The sequence below is a fragment of the Crotalus tigris genome, unplaced genomic scaffold (assembly GCF_016545835.1).
Source record: "Crotalus tigris isolate CLP2741 ecotype Arizona unplaced genomic scaffold, ASM1654583v1 scf7180000017683.1919423, whole genome shotgun sequence".
Taxonomy (NCBI): domain Eukaryota; kingdom Metazoa; phylum Chordata; class Lepidosauria; order Squamata; family Viperidae; genus Crotalus; species Crotalus tigris.
In genome coordinates, this window is record NW_024096563.1 from 555,769 (window position 1) to 576,080 (window position 20,312).

Here is a 20,312-nt window from a genome sequence, read left to right on the forward strand (position 1 = left end):
GGTTGTTTTACCAAAGGGCAGGGGGGAATTTCCCCTCCTCAAAAAGACAGGATGGCAGCATGGGCTAAGCCAGCGGTTCTCAACCTGTGGGTCGGGACTCCATTTGGGGTCGAACGACCATTTCACGGGGGTCGCCAAACAACGCAGTCCGCCATTTTTTCCCCCTTTTCCTTAGCTGTGCTTCTCCCTTTTATTCTATTGGCTTTTGAAAGCCAATAGAATAGACTCTCTTGAATAGAGTCTAATTCTATTGGCTTTCAAAAGCCAATAGCAATTGTCCAGCCTGTCTCTGCCCTGCTGAGCCCGCCAAAAGTCCCATTCTGCAAACGGTGCTGCACCAGTTGAGTAGTCCTCGACTTACGACCGGTTGGGGGGGTCGCGGCATTAAAAAGGTTGAGAACCACTGGGCTAAGCCATGGTTAACTGAGGCTACTGATTTTATCTTTGCTGCCCATCAACTAACCCCACTTGCCGGCTTCACACCGCACACAAACACACAGAACCATGAATTGGCCCCCAATTAAGGCCGGCCTATTATGCAAAGCTCACAAACGGATGGAACCCCAGCAAGCTGAGCAATGGATTAAAACGCTTTAAAAGGGTAAAGGAGAAACAATCACTAAAAAGAGTGCTAAAGGGATCATTAATGCCACTGCATTGCCAAGGGAGTCAAATCTGGAGGCCAAACGGGAACAGAGGGCTCACCCTGCCTGTAGCTCAGATCTGTTCGAATCCAGCTTCAATAATTCAGACCAACCCTTCAGCGCTATTTTATGTTTCACAGAAGGGCTTCGGCTGGTTTCTACGGTGCCACGAAAGCCTGGGTTGGTTTTAGTGAAACCAGCAATATTTGTGGCACTGTGGCATCGTTTAAAGAAAAGAGAGAGAGAAAAAAGCCATTTTATGCAATACTTGATCGTCAAGATTAATAAACAGAAATCTTAACATAATAAGATTTCGACGCCATCTTTTTTCCGGTGGATTCGAGTACCTAATTTGTACTCCAAAACAAGGAGGACGACAGCCACGCTCTGAAGAGGTAGAAGTTTATTGGAATATAAACATTCAGATAACTTGTTAAGATAGAAAACAAAAAAACAAACAAACCCAACGACAACATATACAGACACTTGCTGGAAGGAAAACATCTGAGGTATTTAGTTATTCACCATTCTAGGCTATCACATTTTTTTCTTGCTTTCTTTAAATAGTTAAGAACGAGCTAGTTGCGAGGCTGCTGTAGTTGACCTGATCTTAAGATTTTACGACCTTCCTTCCTTTTTTTCTAACCTCTTGGGAAGGAAAGGAAGCACAGCAGCCAAAAAGGGCTGTGTAGGGTTTTGTGTGCAGATCCTTGTGGGGTGTGTGTGTGTGTGTGTGTGGGGCACCTCCCTGCTCCTTCCGTTCTTGATGGATCACATCCATCCATTACCTAAAAGCGCTGGAGCCCATTTGCTGGACTAAGGGCAAAAGGTGGGGGGAGGCAGAGCAAGACCACTGAAACATCTGATGGAAACCCCCCCCCCGGGGGGGGGGTAGCCCTGCTTTATGGGCTGGGATTCCAGGATGAGATCCTCAGATTGCTCAAAAAGTTGAGACTTGGCTGGACCGAAATTCATTAGGCAGAAAACAGGTGTGGAGCAGCCCAGAGTCAAGGTGAACGCTTTAGGTATGGGCTGGATTGCCCTTGATTCCCACTTTGCCCACCCAAATTGACCCGACGGTGAGGAAGGGAGGAAGCCATCTCTGAAAATACGGATCTGTCTTTGGAGAACCTGCCCTTCCCACCATAGCTGAAAAGTCCTGAGTGCCATACAATCTTTTTAATATCCCGAGTTAGATAAGGTTAGAGTGAAGATCCCCCCCCCGCCTCCCCATTGAGACCTACTCTGCTGCTGGCTTATGGACCCCTCCCCAAAATCCAAACAGAAGAGAGGAACGCTACGCAGAAACGGAGGGGCTCCTGTCTTCACAGTCAAAAAAAGCGGCCGGCAGAGCAAAAACAAGACAGACACCCCCCCGCCCCCCCCAATTAACAGAGTCAACGTGTGATGCCGCAGCTTATCTGAATGAGGTATATATTTATATTTATATATTTATATATATATCGTTTACAAACCTGCTCAAATCTAGCGCCCCCGCCTGCCCACCCGCCCCCTAAAACTGGAGAAGAACAAACTCTTTTACTTCCCTGACTGGTTCCCGGTTAGCTGCGTCCGTCCGTGGCTAAAAGGAACGAAGGGCCCCCCCAGCCCTGGGAAAGCCACTCCAGTGAGCCAAAACAGCTTTCTGTGCAAGAAGTGCAATCTTAAGCATGGCTGGGACAGGCACAGTTGTTTTTAAAACTCGGGCCTGAGACCTCCTGAAGAGAAGACAGCAGTGGTGGGAGGTTAATTTTTCCAAGACAAAGGGGGGGGGGAATCACCTGGACTTGCAAACTTCCATCGCTTTTTACCTTTCCCCCCAAAATGGTTTTACTTCCAAAGCCAGGTTTTGATCTTCAAGGCTTCAGGTGGGGTAAAATGGCTGAAGAGGGGTCAGCGCGATTAAAAATAAATAGTAGTTTAAACACCCACAAGTGTTTGGCAAAAGTTATTCCCTTGTCCCTCTCTTTCTCTCTGCTCTTGCCAGCCCTGGTTTGAAACTGTCAGAATTATGGGATGTGCTTTCAAGATGACTCCTCCAGCAGACAGGGCCAGCATTTCCTTCAAACAACCGCCAAAGGGTTCAGTTTTACAAGCTGGGATGGTTTCCTAAGTAGTATAACAGATGTGACAATCTTAAATGGACACACACATAAGCACGCACGCACGCAAGTACACACACACACGTACAGAGAAACTTTAAACAATGCAGAGGATTCACGCAAGAATCCTACTGGGGAAAAAAAAAATCAGCTAAAAAGCCACAAGTCACTCGGAAAGCTTAGCAGATGCTGGACTGCTCAATTCTTTTTAGCCTCTCTGCCCACCTGCCTCAGTCGGAAGACTCCATTAACCATGAGGCTTTGCTGCTTACGCAGTCTTTAGCCAGAGGAAGATGGACAAGGGAAAGGGCCCCCAAGGAGCACAATCTTTGGGCTTCCTGCCTTCGCTTGGAATGGAAGCAGGGAGGGACTTTAAACATGGCCCCAGGCAGACACAACAATCTTTGGAGTTGAAGGCGTTCAGTGAGAAAGTTGACCGTGTTCTGAACGAAGGGCAAAGAAGGGGTCTACTGGTTGAAGATAAGCCCCACCAGCTAGACTTTATCTTGGCCACCAGGACCGAGAATGGCCACTGTGGGCTCTGGTTGACAGGGCAGGAGATAGTATGGCCTGTCCTTTTTGCAATCTGGGCCTCTTGCCTGTCAGGGGGCTGCAGAAGGGACGCAGGCGCTTTGGCATCTCCAGCACTTGAAATACGAAGGCCAAAGACCGATTAACGCTTATCTACGGATTCTTTTCAAGAACGTTTCTTTCTTGGTTGATGAAGACACGGGTGGGATGCTCACCACTCACCAGTAATATAGCCGGACTGGCAAGGGATGGGATGGGAAACAGATTGCAAGGCATCTGGCCCACATGGGGTAGATCTGGGCTGTCCAAATATCATTGTCTCCCATTTGCCCCACTGCTAGGGAGCAACCATAAAAAGTCCCACCAAATTTGTTCAGGAACATCTCGTTCTTCAAAAGGCTACGTGGCTAAAATGTTTGTCCACTTGGATGGAATGAAGTCTATTGGCCAGAGAGGAGGAAGAGGAGCAGATCCTTAAAAGACCGGTTTAAAATAGAAATTGAGGGATCCAGCCTCTTGTTATTGGCCATGTTGAGGTTCTTAGCAAGTTTTGGGAGATCCCAGATTCCTCTGCCTTGCCTAAAGAGACCAACTGGCAGCGGGTCTTTACTATTCTAAAATTGGTACAAAACAATATGGTAAGAACATGGGAAGCATCGAAACCAGCAGGAGCTGAAAGCTTTCACTGAACCCTTAGAAAGATCATAAAGAGGAGCTAATATTGATGACTTTTAGAATATCTCTTTGAAGTTGACCAAGAAGAGGCCAGCTTGCTAATGAAGCATTCCCTTTTCAAAGCAGCAACTTTAGACCCCCTAAAACAGTGTTTCTCAACCTTGACAATTTTAAGGCATGTGGACTTCAACTCCCAGAATTCCACAGCCAGCATTGCTGGCTGTGGAATTCTGGGAATTGAAGTCCACATGCCTTAAAATTGTCAAGGTTGAGAAACACTGCCCTAAAACATCCCACTTCTGCAAAGTGGGATGCATATACGTGGCACCAATTTTTTATTTCGTTTGGATTAAATTGCCAAGGGGCTGGAGGGCAACTTCAGGCCTTCTCCCTTCCCTTCCCCCAATCTGGTGCCCTCCAGATGTTTTGAGCCTGTAACTCCCAGAATTCTTTACATAGTTGCAATCCCAATACAATGAGAAGGTGCTAAGTTGGAGAAAGCAGATCACTGAAGTCCACACGGGACTTTTTTTCGGCCGAGTCCTTCCCGTTACAGTTAGGAAACGTGTGGATTTCTTTTCACAAAAACTGAGGAGAAGTGGAGCTAGCATCCTGACAACCATGATCTCTCTCCAGCAAAGCTCTATCCAGTGGACTCACTGCCTGATCTTCAAAGGTAATTCTCCGGAGCCATTTCTCCCCTGTGGGAGTTTGCCTCTGTGTGAATTTGTCCGGAAAGCAACGCCACGGAAAAAAGAGAAGAGATGAGTCGAACCAATTTCTTTGGATCGCAAAAAGAAAGCCACAATGATTCAATATCGTCACAGTCATCATATTCCAAGACTGCCTTCCGAGCTGGAAGTCCTGCCTTCCTTTTGAAATGCAAGGAGGCTATGAAGCCGAGTCTAAAAGCTGGAGGCGGGGGTGGCTGAGGGGATAATCCTGTAGCTCAAAAGCTCATTCCATTCATTCATTCATTCATTCATTCATTCTCCCCAGAGTGACCAAACTACTATGCACACAGGCTTTGGATTCCTAAAATGCCACCTTTTCCATTCACACACACACACACACAAAAATATCATAACGACACGCCAGGCTTGACCAAAAAGGTCAAAGTCATGGCTGCAGGAGTGACTTTGAAACCCCTGAGTTCATAAACCGACGTGACCCATTTGACTGCTCTTCAGATAGATAGATCGGGATTACAATTCCAAGAACTGGAACTTCTACAGCTCTTCTCAGTTAGGAATTCTGGAAGTCCCACACATGTAGAAAGCACAACGCTGTAGAATAGTGTTTCTCAACCATGGCAACTTTAAGAGGAGTGCAGTTCAACTCCCAGAATTCCCCAGCCAGCTCCCACTCCTCTTAAAGTTGCCATGGTTGAGAAATACTGCTGTAGAAGGGTGTAAGCTCTTTTCTGGGTTAAGGAAAGGGAAAAAAAAAAAGAATTAACCTGCCACCTGTGCTGGTTTCTCTCCACACCCGAGGCAGTTTGTGCCAAGCACTTCCCTGACTTATTGAAAATATCAAACCTTCATTCCTTCAAGCCAGGAAAAAGTTTTGTTCCTCTTTTTTTCTCTCTCTCTCTCTCTCTCTCCCTCTCTTTTTCTCTCTCTCTCGATTGGTGTCTCTTTGGTGCTACAATATATAAAATTCAAACTAAAAAGCAGTCGACGAGACATATAAAAAGAAGCTTTTAACATACGCAAATCCTTCCAGAAGAGGTGGAAAAACAAAACAAACAGGAAAAAAATAAAAATAAAAACAAAAACCCCAAACCCACCCAACCCAACAACACAGCAATAAGTACATTTTATTTTTTTTTGAGGTATTTCATCTGCTCGAGAGAAGCTGTCGCAGTTCTGTAGGATGACTGAGCTAGACCAGGATGGGACGTTTCCCTCTTAGGAAGGTGACCTGCTGCTGAGCTGAGCGGACAGCAGCTGTATTGACAAACAAGCAAGCAAGAAACCAAGACGATCTTAGTTGGATCTGAGGGAGGCATGAGAAAATTGGTGGTGGTGGTGGGGGGGGAAGCAAAAACAAAACCTAGTTTTCAGCACACTCTGGCTTCAGGAGAAGGTTACGGGCTGCAGAACTGGGATATGTCGGCAGGCAGGCTCAGAAAACAGCCCATCCTCTTTTTATTTGAGAAAACGCAGGCCGTCTTACACCGGATTCTGCAAGGGAAGGCTACACATCCACCTCTTTTGCTAAAAGCAAACCCCAGTGTTGACCCAAAGGCTACTTCTGCCTTTGCTGCTATTTTTCGGTCGGTGGGATTTGACTTCCCATTATTTCTTTGCCGACACCCAAAAACAGTCAGGGTGGAGCGAAGAAACACATCGGTCTTCGGAAGAGCCTCTGGCAGGGATGGGAGACCTTCGACTGCAGATAAGGACTGGAGGCAGTTCCACAAACAGCCCTTGGCTATTTACATCTGGGTTTGGTTTGATTTTCTTCTTCTTTTTTTTTTTTAAAAAGAAGCTAGCTATGATTTAATCGCTGCAAATGAAAGCCCGGAGCGAGGAGCTTGGGGTGCTGAAATCGTTCTTCCGGCAAACCGGAGGAATGGTAGGGAATCTGAGAGATGGAAGGATAAAAGGGGGGGGGGGAGCTAGGCTGCGCTAAGGACAATAAGAGGGTAGCGGAGGATTGTCAACACACAACGGCAGTCCAGTCGTATTTGGAAAGGGGGAGAAAGGGAGAAAGAAACGAGAGAGACAGAAAGGAAAAAAAAAAAAAGAGCAGGAGAGCGCCTCCTTTAGGCTTCCCAGGGGAAAAACAGACGACTTCTTGGGGCCTTTCATCCTAACCCCTGGCAAGGGTCAGTCATCCACAAAACTGCTTAGCCTGTCCAGAGAATCCCTGATTGAAACACGCCTCGTGTCCCCTTCCCCCCCCTCCCTCCCCACTCACCCCCCCCCACTGAGGACACAGCAAGACCTGAAAAAAAAAGGCTAAAAAGCCAGCGAGGTCCATCCGGATGGAAAACTCGCCAGCACAGACACGGCGGCTCTCCGCGGCTGGCCCGCCCGGGGGCAGAAGGGGCTGCTTGGGGGCCAGATCAACGGGGTGGGTGGGTAGGGGGTGGAGGTAACTTCTCCCGGGGACAGAAGAGCCGCTCGAGGCTGGACAGCGAGCCCACTGGGGCCCTCAGAGGGACCAGCTGGTGGAGGGCTCGGCGCTGGGGGTGCCTCTGGAGGAGGTGGGGCTGGGAGAGCTGCTGTTGGCCCCGCCGGTGCTCTGGGTGTTGGAGCCGGCAAGGAGGTGGACGACGGGCTTTTGGGCAAAGAGGACGCCTGTTGGAGGGGGAAGAGAGGAGGAGGAAGATTAGTTGACCGCTTCGAAGGAGAGCTCAGCCAGTGACTAAAGCAGGGGGTCTTCAAACTTGGCAACTTTAAGACTTGTGGACTTCATCTCCCAAAATTCCTCTGAATTCCAGGAGTTGAAGTCCACAAGTCATCAAAGGGCCAAGTTTAAAGACCCCTAGACCAGTGTTTCTCAACCTTGACCATTTTAAGGCATGTGGACTTCCTTCCTTCCTCACATTCCCATCTTCCTTCCTTCCTTCTTTCCATTCCCATCTTCCTTCCTTCCTTCCTTCCTTCCTTCCTTCCTTCCTTCCTTCCTTCCTTCCTTCCTTCCTTCCTTCCTTCCTTCCTTCCTTCCTAACTGCCAGGAGTTCGATCCTGACTGGCCCAAGATTGACTCAGCCTTCCATCCTTCCGAGGTCGATCAAATGAGGACCCAGATTGTTGGGGGCATATATGCTGACTCTGTAAACTGTTTAGAGAGGGCTGTAAAGCACTGTGAAACAGTATATAAGTCTAAGTGTTATTCCTTCCTTCTGCTTAGAATGCAGTATTACAGACTAACTTTGCCCACAGCCAAGCGTTCGATCCTGGACCGGCTCAAGGTTGACTCAGCCTTTCACTCTTCCGAGGTTGGTAAAATGAGGACCCAGATTGTTGGGGGCAATATGCTGACTCTGTAAACCGCTTAGAGAGGGCCATAAAGCACTGTGAAGCGGGATATAAGTCTAAGGGCTATTTTCTCAATCCTGGCAACTTTAAGACGTGTGGACTTCAACTCCCAGAGTTCCCCAGCCAGAAGTCCACACATCTTAAAGATGCCAAGGTTGAGAAAAACACGGGGATAGATGAACCATCAAAACTCTTTTCAATGCTCCCAACAAGATCTGAATGGTGGGAAGGAGAAACTGAATTTTCCAGAGGCAAAACCCTGTGCCTCTATGCCCAGAGGGATCCCTGGTCTGGAAGCTCCCCTTTGCAGGTCCCCATGTGCTGCGAAAAAGTGTGAGAGAAATCGCAACTATCAACCCCAAAGAAGTGGTTTGGGGATGCTTCTCTGCATAAACCCCTCCAATTTCCACCCCTGGGCTTACTTCCAAATGCCCTCACCTGCATAGATTGTGCCGTTGATTTCCACTGACATATTGATGCTGCCAAAGCCAGAAGGAGTCCAGTTTAAAGCTGCTGCTGCTGCTGCTGAATCTGATTTATCTTCTAGAGAGGGAGAGAAAGAGAGAGAATGGGAGACAAAAAAAAAAAAAGCAGAAAAACTAAGGAGGGCTGATTGAGGCTTGCAACTTATAGAACAGCTTATGTACTCTTAAAAAGTTCGCCCTTGTTCTCTTGCCTGCCTTCTCCAAGAATAACTAAAACTACCAGATATTAGACAGGAACATATCTGGGATGGGATTTCTGCAGAGGGTCAGCCTGATCCCAGCGCCCGTCAGATGCCACAAAAGCTGCTAACTGGAGCCGCTTCCAGGAGGGAGGTTTACCACAAAATCCACAATCTGGTTCCCACGTTGCTTTAAGCCAGGGCTTTTCAACCAGTGGTACGGGTACCACCTGTGGTACATTGGCACCTGGCAGGTGGTACGTGACCATCATAGAAAAGGGGTAGCGGGAGAGAGGAAAGAGCTAAACTGGTGGCAGCATTGCACAACCCTGAACGAGAGATGGCTGGAGTTGCAAGGCTGTCAGGGCTCAGCGGAAGCACCAGGATCAGTGCCGCTTTCCAGCTGATTGGCGCTTCTTCGGGGCTGTCAGGGCTCAGTGGAAGCGCCAGGATCAGCACCAGGCTCCAGCTGGAGCTCGGCGCTGATCCTGGTGCTTCTGCTGAGCCCTGAAGAAGCACCAATCAGCTGGAAAGCAGCACTGATCCTGGTGCTTCTGCTGAGCCCTGAAGAAGCACCGATCAGCTGGAATGTTGCAGCATCTCCAGGGTCTTGTGATTTACATTCAGATGCTTGGCAACTGATTCATATTTATGATGGTCACAGTATCCCGGGATCATGTGAAGTGACCAAAACCTGCTGCAACCACCCAGCAGACGGGGGGGGGGGAATAAAAACCAAACACCCCCACCCCACCGCCTGCTGCCAATCCTCAACAGAAATGCTCACAACAGTGAAAACCTCGGACAGGAGGAAGAGCGCGGCCAGGTGAGCAGGCAGGTGTCTTGCTCAGCTGTGGCTTGGGGGGCACTTTTTTCAGTGCTGTTGTAACTTCGAACAGTCACTAAACAAACTGTTGTAAGTCGAGGACTACCTGTACTTTATCACTTTTTTCCTTTTTTTTTTTGGTGATCAAGTTTTTGACACCTTGCTAGACGACTGGTGATACTCGGATGTTGCCCTATCCTAAAAGTGGTACAGTGGGTGAAAAGGTTGAAAACCCCTGCTTTAAGCCACAGGGCACCTAAGTGCGCTTGGTTGAATGAATGGCCCATCGCTGTTTGGCTTGCAAAGCAGACCAAGCTATGACTCAGATTGACTGAGAGAACCTGCTAAGCTACGAAACAAACTGTGTGACGGTGGAGCATGACGACGCAATAACTCAACCAGGGGCTAGAGATGCAGCCTCTCCCAAAGTGAGGTTCACTTTCCCCACCCAGTGAATTGTCAGTGCCCCACATATTGTTATTGGGGAGGTGGGAGAGCAGGGAAAATCTGAAGGCATCAGAGGTTCCTTAAGATCAGAATGGCTCAAACTTTTCGGATGAAGCCACGAGAGATTGACTCTGTCTCCCCACTTCCTCCATCCTTCAGTCTCCCCACTTCCTCCATCCTAAGGGTCCATATGGATTTAAAACAGAACACTGAAATTAATAAGAATCCTCTTTTTGTGGAACACAATGGTTGTTTGGGGACTTCCGGTCCTGCGCAACAGCACAACAGTCGAGGGGTTTGGGACTCCGTGCCTTTCGGCTGAGTACTTCCTGTTAGGGGACCTTAAATGGGCCAGAAGCTGCCCCGAAGAGGTGGCAAAGAAGGAAGGAAGTCCCGGGGACTTTGGAGAGATGGCAGTCGACCCGATCGGTCCAGGAGAAGCCTTCCAGAAACCAACAGGAGAAAGGCTAGCCTAACTTCAGAGTCTAGCCCAGCGGTGGCGAACCTTTTTAGAGACCGAGTGCCCAAACTGCAACCCAAATCCCACTTATGTTATCGCTGGGTGCTGGGTGGGCGTGGCTAGGGTGGAAATGGTAGATTGGGTGGGCGTGGATATGGTGGGCGTGGCCAACTCGATGTTGCTCTGGCGGGTGGGGCAGTGGACAGGAGGGCATCTTGCTCAGCGGGCGGGGGGGGCATGGGGGGAGGCTCCTGAGCCCCGCAGCTCTTCCGAGGTGGGGAGGAGGGGCTGTGCTGGGATTGGGGCTCCTTGTGCCTTCCGCTGCCCGCTTGCACTCTGCCGAAGATGCTGCAGCTCTGCTTGCCTGGTAGGGCAGGGGCACACTCGCGCATGGGGACGTACATAGGGCTGCTGCCTCACTTTCCGTGCCTGCTTCCGCCGAAAGGTGCTCCCTTTATAGCAGTGGTTCTCAACCTGTGGGTCGGGACCCCATTTGGGGCCGAACGACCATTTCACGGGGGTCGCCAAACAACGCAGTCCGCCATTTTCTTTCCCCCTTTTCCTTAGCTGTGCTACTCCCTTTTATTCTATTGGCTTTTGAAAGCCAATAGAATAGACTCTCTTGAATAGAGTCTAATTCTATTGGCTTTCAAAAGCCAATAGGAATGGTCCAGGCTGTCTCTGCCCTGCTGAGCCTGCCAAAAGTCCCATTCTGCAAACGGTGCTGCACCAGTTGAGTAGTCCTCGACTTACGATCGGTTGAGTAGTCCTCGACTTACGACCGGTTGGGGGTCGCGGCATTAAAAAGGTTGAGAACCACTGCTTTATAGCCTCTTGCCTATTCCCAGACTGCGCATGTGCAGAGAGCTGCGCGTGTGCAGCTCTCTGCGGAAAGCTGCTCATGCGTGGAGAGGAGGAGGGAGCAGCTCGGCCCAGCATGCCATAGGTTCGCCACCATGGGTCTAGCCCAAGCTGCAAGCAACTGACATCACAAGCACTGTTTTAAACTGATTGTAAACAGCGCATTTGAATCTGGGTAAGAACATCGATTTTCTCTATTCTACTTATCAACTTTCCTGAAGGAAAAAAAAAACCCAAGGGCCAATGGTTGTTTGGGATTTTTTTGAGGGGAGGGGGGAAGTCATGATAAAATGGAGCAGAGACTCCCTTGGGGCTGACACTGGGTTGGAGCAAGCGAGGGGATGGAGACCGCGGCCCGCCCAGCGTGGGCTCACCTCGGCCGTTGATCTTAATTTTCATGGGCAGCTGCCGGGCCATGCTGAAGAGGTTCCTCTGAAAGGCCTGCTGGACAAAGCGCTGTTCTTCCTCCGTCATCCGCGCCATCTTCTCCGCCGGTTCCCCGGCCTCCAGCCGTTCCTTCAACTGTTCCAAGGTGGCCGTTCTGGTGGGGGCTGCCGTGGCCTGCTGGTTGGCCAAGCTCACGGGCATGGCGAGGCGATTTGGCGCGGAGGTGGTCAAAGGGAGGCCATCACCTGCAGCGGGGAGAGCAGTTCTCAGGACCTTCCATAAGGCGGGAGAAGCACCTTGGTTCACTCAAGAAACAGGCGACCGTGAAACCAAAGGCCAAGCTTTATCCTAGATTATAAAGATGGGCCTGACGTGGACAGCAAAAATCAGTCATGGAGCCAGCAGAGGACTTGGGACGGGGATGTCCAACACGAAGTCTCTAAGGTGGCATTCTGCCCATTGGTGGACTTCAACTCCCAGCATTCCCCAGCCAGAATGGAATTCTGGGAGTTGAAGTCCACAAGTCTTTTAAAGCTGCCAAGGTTGGACATCTTTGCTTTAGGGTAAACCCCAAAAGAGTTATATGCAGGCGGTGCCCAGGAAGGAAAGACTCTGAATAAGGACACAGAACAACTACAGACTTCTTGCCAGGCATCCAAAATCCACTGTATTTCCCATGGCCGTTTCTTAAAAGCTTTATGACTTCTCCGTTTAGCATCCTCCCACCTGTCCTAAAATCCTGGATTATCCTCAATCAGATGCAGCGATGCAGCCCTGCTTGGCATTCTTTTTAAAAAATCACCCAAGACCTTAACATCATCATCATCATAATCACCATCATCATCATCATCATATCAAGCACCTGGGGTGTTATGTTGCAGGTGCTTGACTTCAGAATTCAAACAGACAAGCACCTGCAACATAACACCCCAGACTTAACAATTGTCGATAAGAAAGACAAAAAAGTCTGGATAGTGGACGTGGCAGTGCCTGGAGACAGCAGAATAGACGAGAAAGAACTGGAGAAGATAACAAAATACAAAGACTTACAAACAGAAATAGAAAGACTGTGGCAAAAGCAAGCAAGGGTAGTACCAATAGTCATAGGCGCCTTGGGTGCAATCCCAAAACAACTGGAGCACCACTTGGACACCATTGGCATTGACAAATTCACTATTAGTCAATTGCAAAAGGCGGCCTTATAGGAACTGCTTCCATCCTGCGACGATACTTGTAATACCATCAAACATCCACATCTGCCTATCCCAGGTCCTGGGTAAGGACTCGATAGGTAGACAAAATGCCAAATCCAGTCTGAACATCAGTCTGAACATCCATAATAATAATAATAGTAGTAGCAGCAGCAGCAGCAACAACAACAACCTGGCCATCGAAACTGCGCAATTATGGATGAAACGTGTAACAGTGATACCCATTGTCATTGGGGCACTGGGAACTATGTCCAAAAACTTCGCACAATACATCAAGAAACTGCAGCTTCCTGCAATCACTCCAGCAATGTTACAAAAAACTGCGCTACTCGGAACATCTTATATTTTAAGGAGGTGCCTGGTGGACACCTAGGATGCTGGTAGCAACCCGTGTCAACCATCAGCGCCGGCCAATCTGAATGTTCCGTTGACTGAGGGTCATGTTTAATGAATAAAAGCTAATAATAATAATAATAATTTTGGAAAGGCCTGGCTCACCTTTCCTGAGAGGGCCTGCTGAAGACAGGTGTAGGTTGCTAGTTGTGCTGCTGGGGGTGAGGCTAACAAGGGGGAAGCGGATCTTGGGGGGACACAGGAGCGAAGGGGGTCCCGGGGTTGCGGGGGAGAAGCTGAATAAAGGGGAGCTGTAACTGGGCCGCCGGCCTTCCCGCCTGTTGCCGTCGATGGCGGCCTGCAGCTCAGCAGGTGAGCTTAAGGACTTCTTCTCACATTCGTAGGCGTAGAGGTACTTCATATACCTGGGGAGAAAAACGGAAGAGGCTCAGCTGGGTCAGGAGGCAAGAGAACGAGATGAAGTAGCAACGCATCTTGCGAAGTGTAGGACAAGGAGAGGCAGAGCCTGGGGACAGAGTCAAGAGAGGAATCAGCCTGGAATCGTTAGGTTGTCACAAACAGTCTAAGTCCAATCCCTCTTGAATTCAGTTATTTCTTATCTGGGGCCAATTTAGTCCAGACCGATAGGTGACTAGACTCTTGTGTATAGGTTTGAGCAATACTGTTCTGGTTCCGGCTAATGAAACATTCCAAAGAACTTCCAGGCATTGATTTTCCTAAAAGTCTTTTATTGTTACAAAATGTCGGCACAGGCAGAGGGATGCTAGGATCTAAGTTCTCTTCCTCTGAGCAGTTAAATTATCAGCATGTTCCCTCCCTAACTTAGCTGTCATATCTCACATTATCAAATTAGTATGAAGGTCAAATGTTTTCTTTCTCTTTCTTTCCCGGGCTTTAGCCCCAACCCTCCCTTCTGCTCTGTATTAACCCCATAATTACCAGACAATTCTACATATTGTCAAAAGCAAGAATATACAATATTTGCAGCGTTGACATATACATTAGCTTGGCTGAAACTCAACCTGTGCTCCCAATTCTTCACACCTGATAATAAGCCACTGTTGAATGAGTCCTGGCCTAAGAGGTAAACCATGATCCAGAAACCAAACTGGATTTCCTCCCCCTGTTATGTGCAAAAGACAAACAACAGGATTGCTTAGCATGGAAATGAGCAACTTCACTCAGCCAGAGACGTGACAAGTTGAGAGCCGAAGCCTAATTTGTAAGAGGGAGGGTTGCTAAAATATAGGCCTTCAACAACAAGAAAGCCCCACCTATTCTGACGGGATTCTGGTGTCACCAAGGAATGCTGTGAAGGCCTTCTGGTCCTATATGGCACCCTTATTACACCTCAGGCTTACCAAGGTGCAGTGTTTCTCCCCAGGCTGCCTGGGGAATTCTGGGAGTTGAAGTCCACCCGTCTTCAAGTTGCCCAGTTTGAGAGACCCTGCTAAGAGGGATGAATCCACATATTCTCTTGAGCTGGTGGTTTAATATCCTGGGTCGGTGATGGCGAACCTTTTAGAGACCGAGTGCCCAAAAACCGCCTCGCCCCTGCCCCGCCCCACCTCTCTTGCCTGCAGGGCCACCCACCTACCCCCTCCACAGCCCGCCCCAGCAGATCACCCAGGTGGCCCAGCAGTGTCATGGTGGCCACGCCCTCTGTCCGTGTCCCACAGCATCATCTGTACGGGGCCCGAGGGCGGAGTCTTGTCCCCGCTGCCCGGCTGCCATGTCCTTGGCTGTGCTGCTCCGTGCAGGCTAGGGTGACTCTCCTCTGGGGGGGTTGTGGTGAGTAGGGGGCCACAGGGGGTGGTGGGGCTGGGGCGATGGCGTGCATGCCCACAGAGAGGGCTTTGAGTGCCGCCTCTGGCACCCGTGCCATAGGTTCGCCACCACTGTCCTAGGTTGACGGTAAGCAGGTCAGATACTACACTGAAGCAAGACGTACACAGGGCAGGGGTGTCCAACCTTGGCAACTTCAAGACTTGTGGACTTCAACTCCCAGACACCAAGGGACCAAAGGCCTTTGACTCTTCTTCCTGTAATGCTCATCTCCAGCCCTGCCAGGACTTACTGGGTGCGAAGTGTAAACGCTGCGCTGGTGATGGAGGTGGGGAGGTTAAGGCCTTTGGTGATCTCCCTCCAGATCTTCTTGTTGATGATCTCCACCAAGCCTCCTTTTTCGGTCACCAGCTTGTAGAGCATATAGAGGTCGAGGATCTGCTTGGCCATGATCGGGATGCGGTTGATGGGTGTCCCTGAACGACAGCAGGGAGGAAAGAGAAAGAGTCAAAAAAGACAAGAGGTTAGCAGGAGACCTTCTACCTCGAACCGCTTCTACAAATCACCGAGAGCTCCTCATTTCCTTCCATCAATGGAGGTATTTTCCACCAGGACTTGAGACTTGATCCCTTTAATCTTCAGGACTTTTATTAAAGGCAAATTTAAGGAAGCATCATCTAACTGTATTCCCTGTCTTTTTTTTTTTTTTGTCTTTCGTCCCAGTCTCAAATGGGACATTCCAGACGAGGGCGTCTCCAAACTCGGCAACTTTCAGACTTGTGGCCTTCAACTCCCAGAATTCCCCAGCCAGCCATGCTGGCTGGGGAATTCTGGGAATTGAAGTCCACAAGTCTTAAAGTTGCCAAGTTTGGAGACCCCAGTTCTACACCATTGCTTCTCAATCTTGGGAACATTAAGATGGGTGGACTGCCATTCCCAGGATTCCCTAGCCAACATGACATGACTGACCTCTGACCTGCCCCTCACTTTGGTCTGAGATCCTTTGACACCCCCAAAGATTGTCCATCCCTCTTTCTCTAGGCACTACTGCACACAACCACCCTCCCATCAATCAAACTCTTAGGGCACACCACTCAAACGTTTGGTCTCGTTTACATAAAATAAATGAGTAGATTTGCTCTTAACACACAAGAAACACAGATCATTTCCCTTAAGACATGCTTCTCTCTGAAAGCCATTTTTCGAGCAGTAAAGTAGATTATCGGGTTAAGGTTTTGGCCTCGCGTTAGCATTTTATAAACCAATCTAGCCAGTGAAATCCTGAAGACACACACTGCAAAGAAAAATAGGAAATGCCACAGGGGGAAGATCACAGATAAGAGCCAGTTTGACCGGAAAGGGTGAGAAATCTCCAAACTTAAGAGAAGTTGCCCATAAGACAGATTTCCTGTAACTTGGGCTCAAGGTCCAGAGCAGAAAATATTGATGGACTATTCTACCACTTTTAATGTCTAAAAGCTTGACAGGTTAACACGTCTCTGGGTTGGGAACAAATGCTTCAGAGCTGCTGTTCTTGTGCATAGCCTCTAAGGCAGTGGTTCTCAACCTTTTTAATGCTGCGACCCCCAACCGGTCGTAAGTCGAGGACTACTCAACCGGTCCTAAGTCGAGGACTACTCAACTGGTGCAGCACCGTTTGCAGAATGGGACTTTTGGCGGGCTCAGCAGGGCAGAGACAGCCTGGACAATTCCTATTGGCTTTTGAAAGCCAATAGAATTAGACTCTATTCAAGAGAGTCTATTCTATTGGCTTTCAAAAGCCAATAGAATAAAAGGGAGTAGCACAGCTAAGGAAAAGGGGAAAAAAATGGCGGACAGCCTTGTTTGGCGACCCCCATGAAATGGTTGTTCGACCCCAAATGGGGTCCCGACCCACAGGTTGAGAACCACTGCTCTAAGGTTTGCTGATTAAAAATTGACACACTGTGCTGGTTGGCTTGATGTTGAAATTACTGAGTAAATCATAATTGGAAGATTGGTTTTGAGCTTGGCGTGGGATGTCCCAGAGGGTGTTCACAAGGCCAGATATAGGATGCCCAACTTGGAAAGGGGAACCTTTGCCATATATGATGGACATTGATGTTGGCTTTTGAGAAGGCCTAGAAGGTCAAGCTGGCTACAGATTAATTATGGCTTATTTATGGGCGAATCAAGCCAGGATTCTGTCCTTGAATGATCGCCAAAATGAGGATGGTGGTCTCCAGATGGAAGACAATTACAGGAGTTGGTGGCTGGCACACCTAAAGGACGCAATGTGGCCTCTAGAGATTCTATAAAAGCAATAGCAATAGCACTTAAGACTTATATACCACTTTGTAGTGCTTTACGGCCCTCTCTAAGCAGTTTAGAGAGTCAGCCTATTTGTCCCCAACAATCTTGGTCCTCATTTGACCGACCTCGGAAGGACGGAAGGCTGAGTCAACCTTGAGCCAGTCCAGGATCGAACTCCTGGCTGTGGGCAGAGTTAGCCTGTAATATTGCATTCTAAGTGGAAGGAAGGAAGGAAGGAAGGAAGGAAGGAAGGAAGGAAGGAAGGAAGGAAGGAAGGAAGGAAGGAAGGAATAGCACTTACACTTATATACTGCTTCACAGTTCTTTACAGCCCTCTCTAAGCGGTTTACAGAGTCAGCCTATTTGTCCCCAACAATCTGGGTTCTCATTTGACCGACCTTGGAAGGATGGAAGGCTGAGTCAACCTTGGGCAAGTTAGGATTAAACTCCTGGCTGTGGGCAGAATAGGTCTGTAATACTGCATTCCAACCACTGCACCACCCTAGCTCTTAATTTTAAAGAGCCAACCTTTTAAAACAACCTGCATTTTCTAGCACACAAAACAGAAAAATCTATCCATCAGGGCCCCAAACACTTTGCAAATGCAAGCCACCTGCCAAGAGAAGCTCACGCAGGACCCCTGAGCTTTCAAGTTTACCAACAAAAATGTCATCCTCCCTAGCTTTAACGGACAATTTTTGTGCTGCTGTTCAAAATGCTATAATAATAATAATAATAATAATAATAATAATAATAATAATAATAATAACAGCAACACTCGATAGGTAGACAAAATGCCAAATCCAGTCTGAACATCTGGCTGACTGTGCGATGATCCATAATAATAATAGTAGTAGTAGTAGTAGTAATAGTAATAATAATAATAATAACCATTAAACATCCAAATTTGTCTATCCCAGGCCCTTGGTAAGGACTCGATAGGTAGAAAAAATGCCAAATCCAGTCTGAACAATCTGGCTGACTGTGTAATGATCAATAATAATAATAATAATAATAATAATAATAATAATAATAATAATAATAATAATATCCAACTTGGACAGCCCATTTAAGTTTTTTTAAACTCAAGCCAATGGAGAGATTATCTGAAGAACAGAATAAAATATGTTCCTATCCTATGGGGGGGGGAGATGATTTGCCTTCCCATTCTGGGGGGGGTCTGCTCCCTCAAGAGCCTTTCACAAGCAAAGGTGAGGAGAAATAAACACACACACCCAGTAAGTGTGGAAAGGTCTCGTATTGGGTGCCCTCCCCCCACCTCCCCTTCCAGAGCCAGCCCTCCTCCCCCCCCCCCCCCTCAGAAGGGGCTGGTGATAAGTTGTTCCTGGAAGCCCCTGGTGCTGAAACGGGAAAGCTGAAAAATGAGTATCATGGGATGGAAGGAGGCCAGGCCTGATCTTTTCACAGCTGGCTGCAAGGCTTGTCAGAGCTCATGATGGATGACTGTCATCTGGCAGGGTGGGGATTAATGATCTGTGGGTCAGAGGGGAGAATTCCAGAGGGAAAGGTCACCGACCGCAGCAAAGGCATAAGAAGACTTGTTGCTGTTTGATACAGGGGCCTTTTTTTTTTTTATTACTGTATTTTGCAGCCTCTTTTTCTCTCTTTCCCATTCCAAGCCTGCGCAGGGACCCTGAGTTTGCAACTCTGCAAAAGTCCCCATCTTTGTTAGCTGAGAGAGGTCAGCCCCTGCTCTGCCCTCGGATGTAATCTGGAGGTCCCAATTCCACGGCTGGGCCTGCCCCTCCCCTCGGGCCCTCCCAAACTATGTGGGTAAATCAAAATCAGACCAGGTTTAGCCACCAAAGCAACAGTCGCCCAAAGACTTCAAAAGAAAGCAGCTTTTTAACAAAGAAAGGCTTGAATCATCAAGTTTTGCAACCTGGAATCAAGAGAGCCCACTGTGTTTCTCTCTTTCTCTCCATAAAAAAAAAAAAAAAAATCTAAAATAACTAAAATGACATCCTTTGGTTAAAGTAAAAGTAGTTACTGAAAAAACACTTTTTCAAATTGTTGAAAACATGGGGCGCCCATCGATATTAGCTCAGCATTCACCGACTGGAAATCTTTATCAGTAGTTGAGTAACAGTCCCCATCAAATTCAATCAGGCTATTGAAGACAAATCTAATCAAAAGATCCAGAATATCTGCCGCTCATTTTTTAAGGGAAAGGTGAGCTGTCTGCATCACCCTAAACCTTCTTTCCTAAGGTAGTTTTCCCTCAATTTCTCCCCAACTAAGTTTGTGCGTGGTGAATGGAGTTAATAAAAACAGAGACAGATATGAAAGGACTGAGGGCCACAAAGCCAAACTTTTCTAGTGTAAAGCTGCCAACCCAGTGAGACAGAACAGAATAACAGTGTTGGAAGGGACCTTGGAGGTCCTCTAGTCCAGCCCCCTGCTCAAGCAGGAGACCCTATACCATTTCAGACAAATGGCTGGCCAGTCTCTTCTTAAAAACTTCTAGTGTTGGAGCATTCACGGCTTCTGGAGGCAGGTTGTTCCACTGGTTAATTGTTCTCACTGTCAGGAAGTTTCTCCTTAGTTCTAGGTTGCTTCTCTCCGGAAGCAAGGAAGGAAGGAAGGAAGGAAGGAAGGAAGGAAGGAAGGAAGGAAGGAAGGAAGGAAGGAAGGAAGGAAGGAAGATGGGAATGGAAAGAAGGAAGGAAGGAAGATGGGAATGGAAGGAAGGAAGGAAGGAAGGAAGGAAGGAAGGAAAGGAAATGGGAAAGAAGGAAGGATGGGAATGGGAAGAAGGAAGGAAGGAAGGAAGGAAGATGGGAATGGAAAGAAGGAAGGAAGGAAGATGGGAATGGAAAGAAAGAAGAAAGGAAGGAAGGAAGGAAGGAAGATGGGAATGGAAAGAAGGAAGGAAGGAAGATGGGAATGGAAAGAAGGAAGGAAGGAAGGAAGGAAGGAAGATGGGAATGGAGAAGGAAGGAAGATGGGAATGGAAAGAAAGAAGGAAGGAAGGAAGGAAGGAAGGAAGGAAGGAAGGAAGGAAGGAAGGAAGGAAGGAAGGAAGGAAGGAAGGAAGGAAGGAAGGCATTAGAAGGCACC

The 20,312-nt window shown here is 48.2% G+C and overlaps 1 protein-coding gene across 2 annotated transcripts in view; it reads right to left on the minus strand.

Annotated features, from left to right (window-relative positions):
* The window catches only part of ARID3B (AT-rich interaction domain 3B), a 66,153-nt gene that overhangs the window by 14,496 nt on the left and 31,345 nt on the right, over positions 1-20,312 (minus strand). Inside the window, exons 5-9 of one of the 2 annotated variants that reach the window (XM_039337547.1) lie at positions 15,232-15,415; positions 13,299-13,558; positions 11,577-11,834; positions 8,383-8,487; positions 6,887-7,260 (exon numbers count right to left, since the gene is read on the minus strand). In XM_039337547.1, coding sequence (XP_039193481.1) covers positions 7,115-7,260; positions 8,383-8,487; positions 11,577-11,834; positions 13,299-13,558; positions 15,232-15,415 — 953 coding nt within the window. In that variant the 3' untranslated portion in view covers positions 6,887-7,114. Of the gene's footprint in view, positions 1-6,886; positions 7,261-8,382; positions 8,488-11,576; positions 11,835-13,298; positions 13,559-15,231; positions 15,416-20,312 lie in introns of those variants that run through there. The other variant, XM_039337548.1, reaches the window with a different exon arrangement.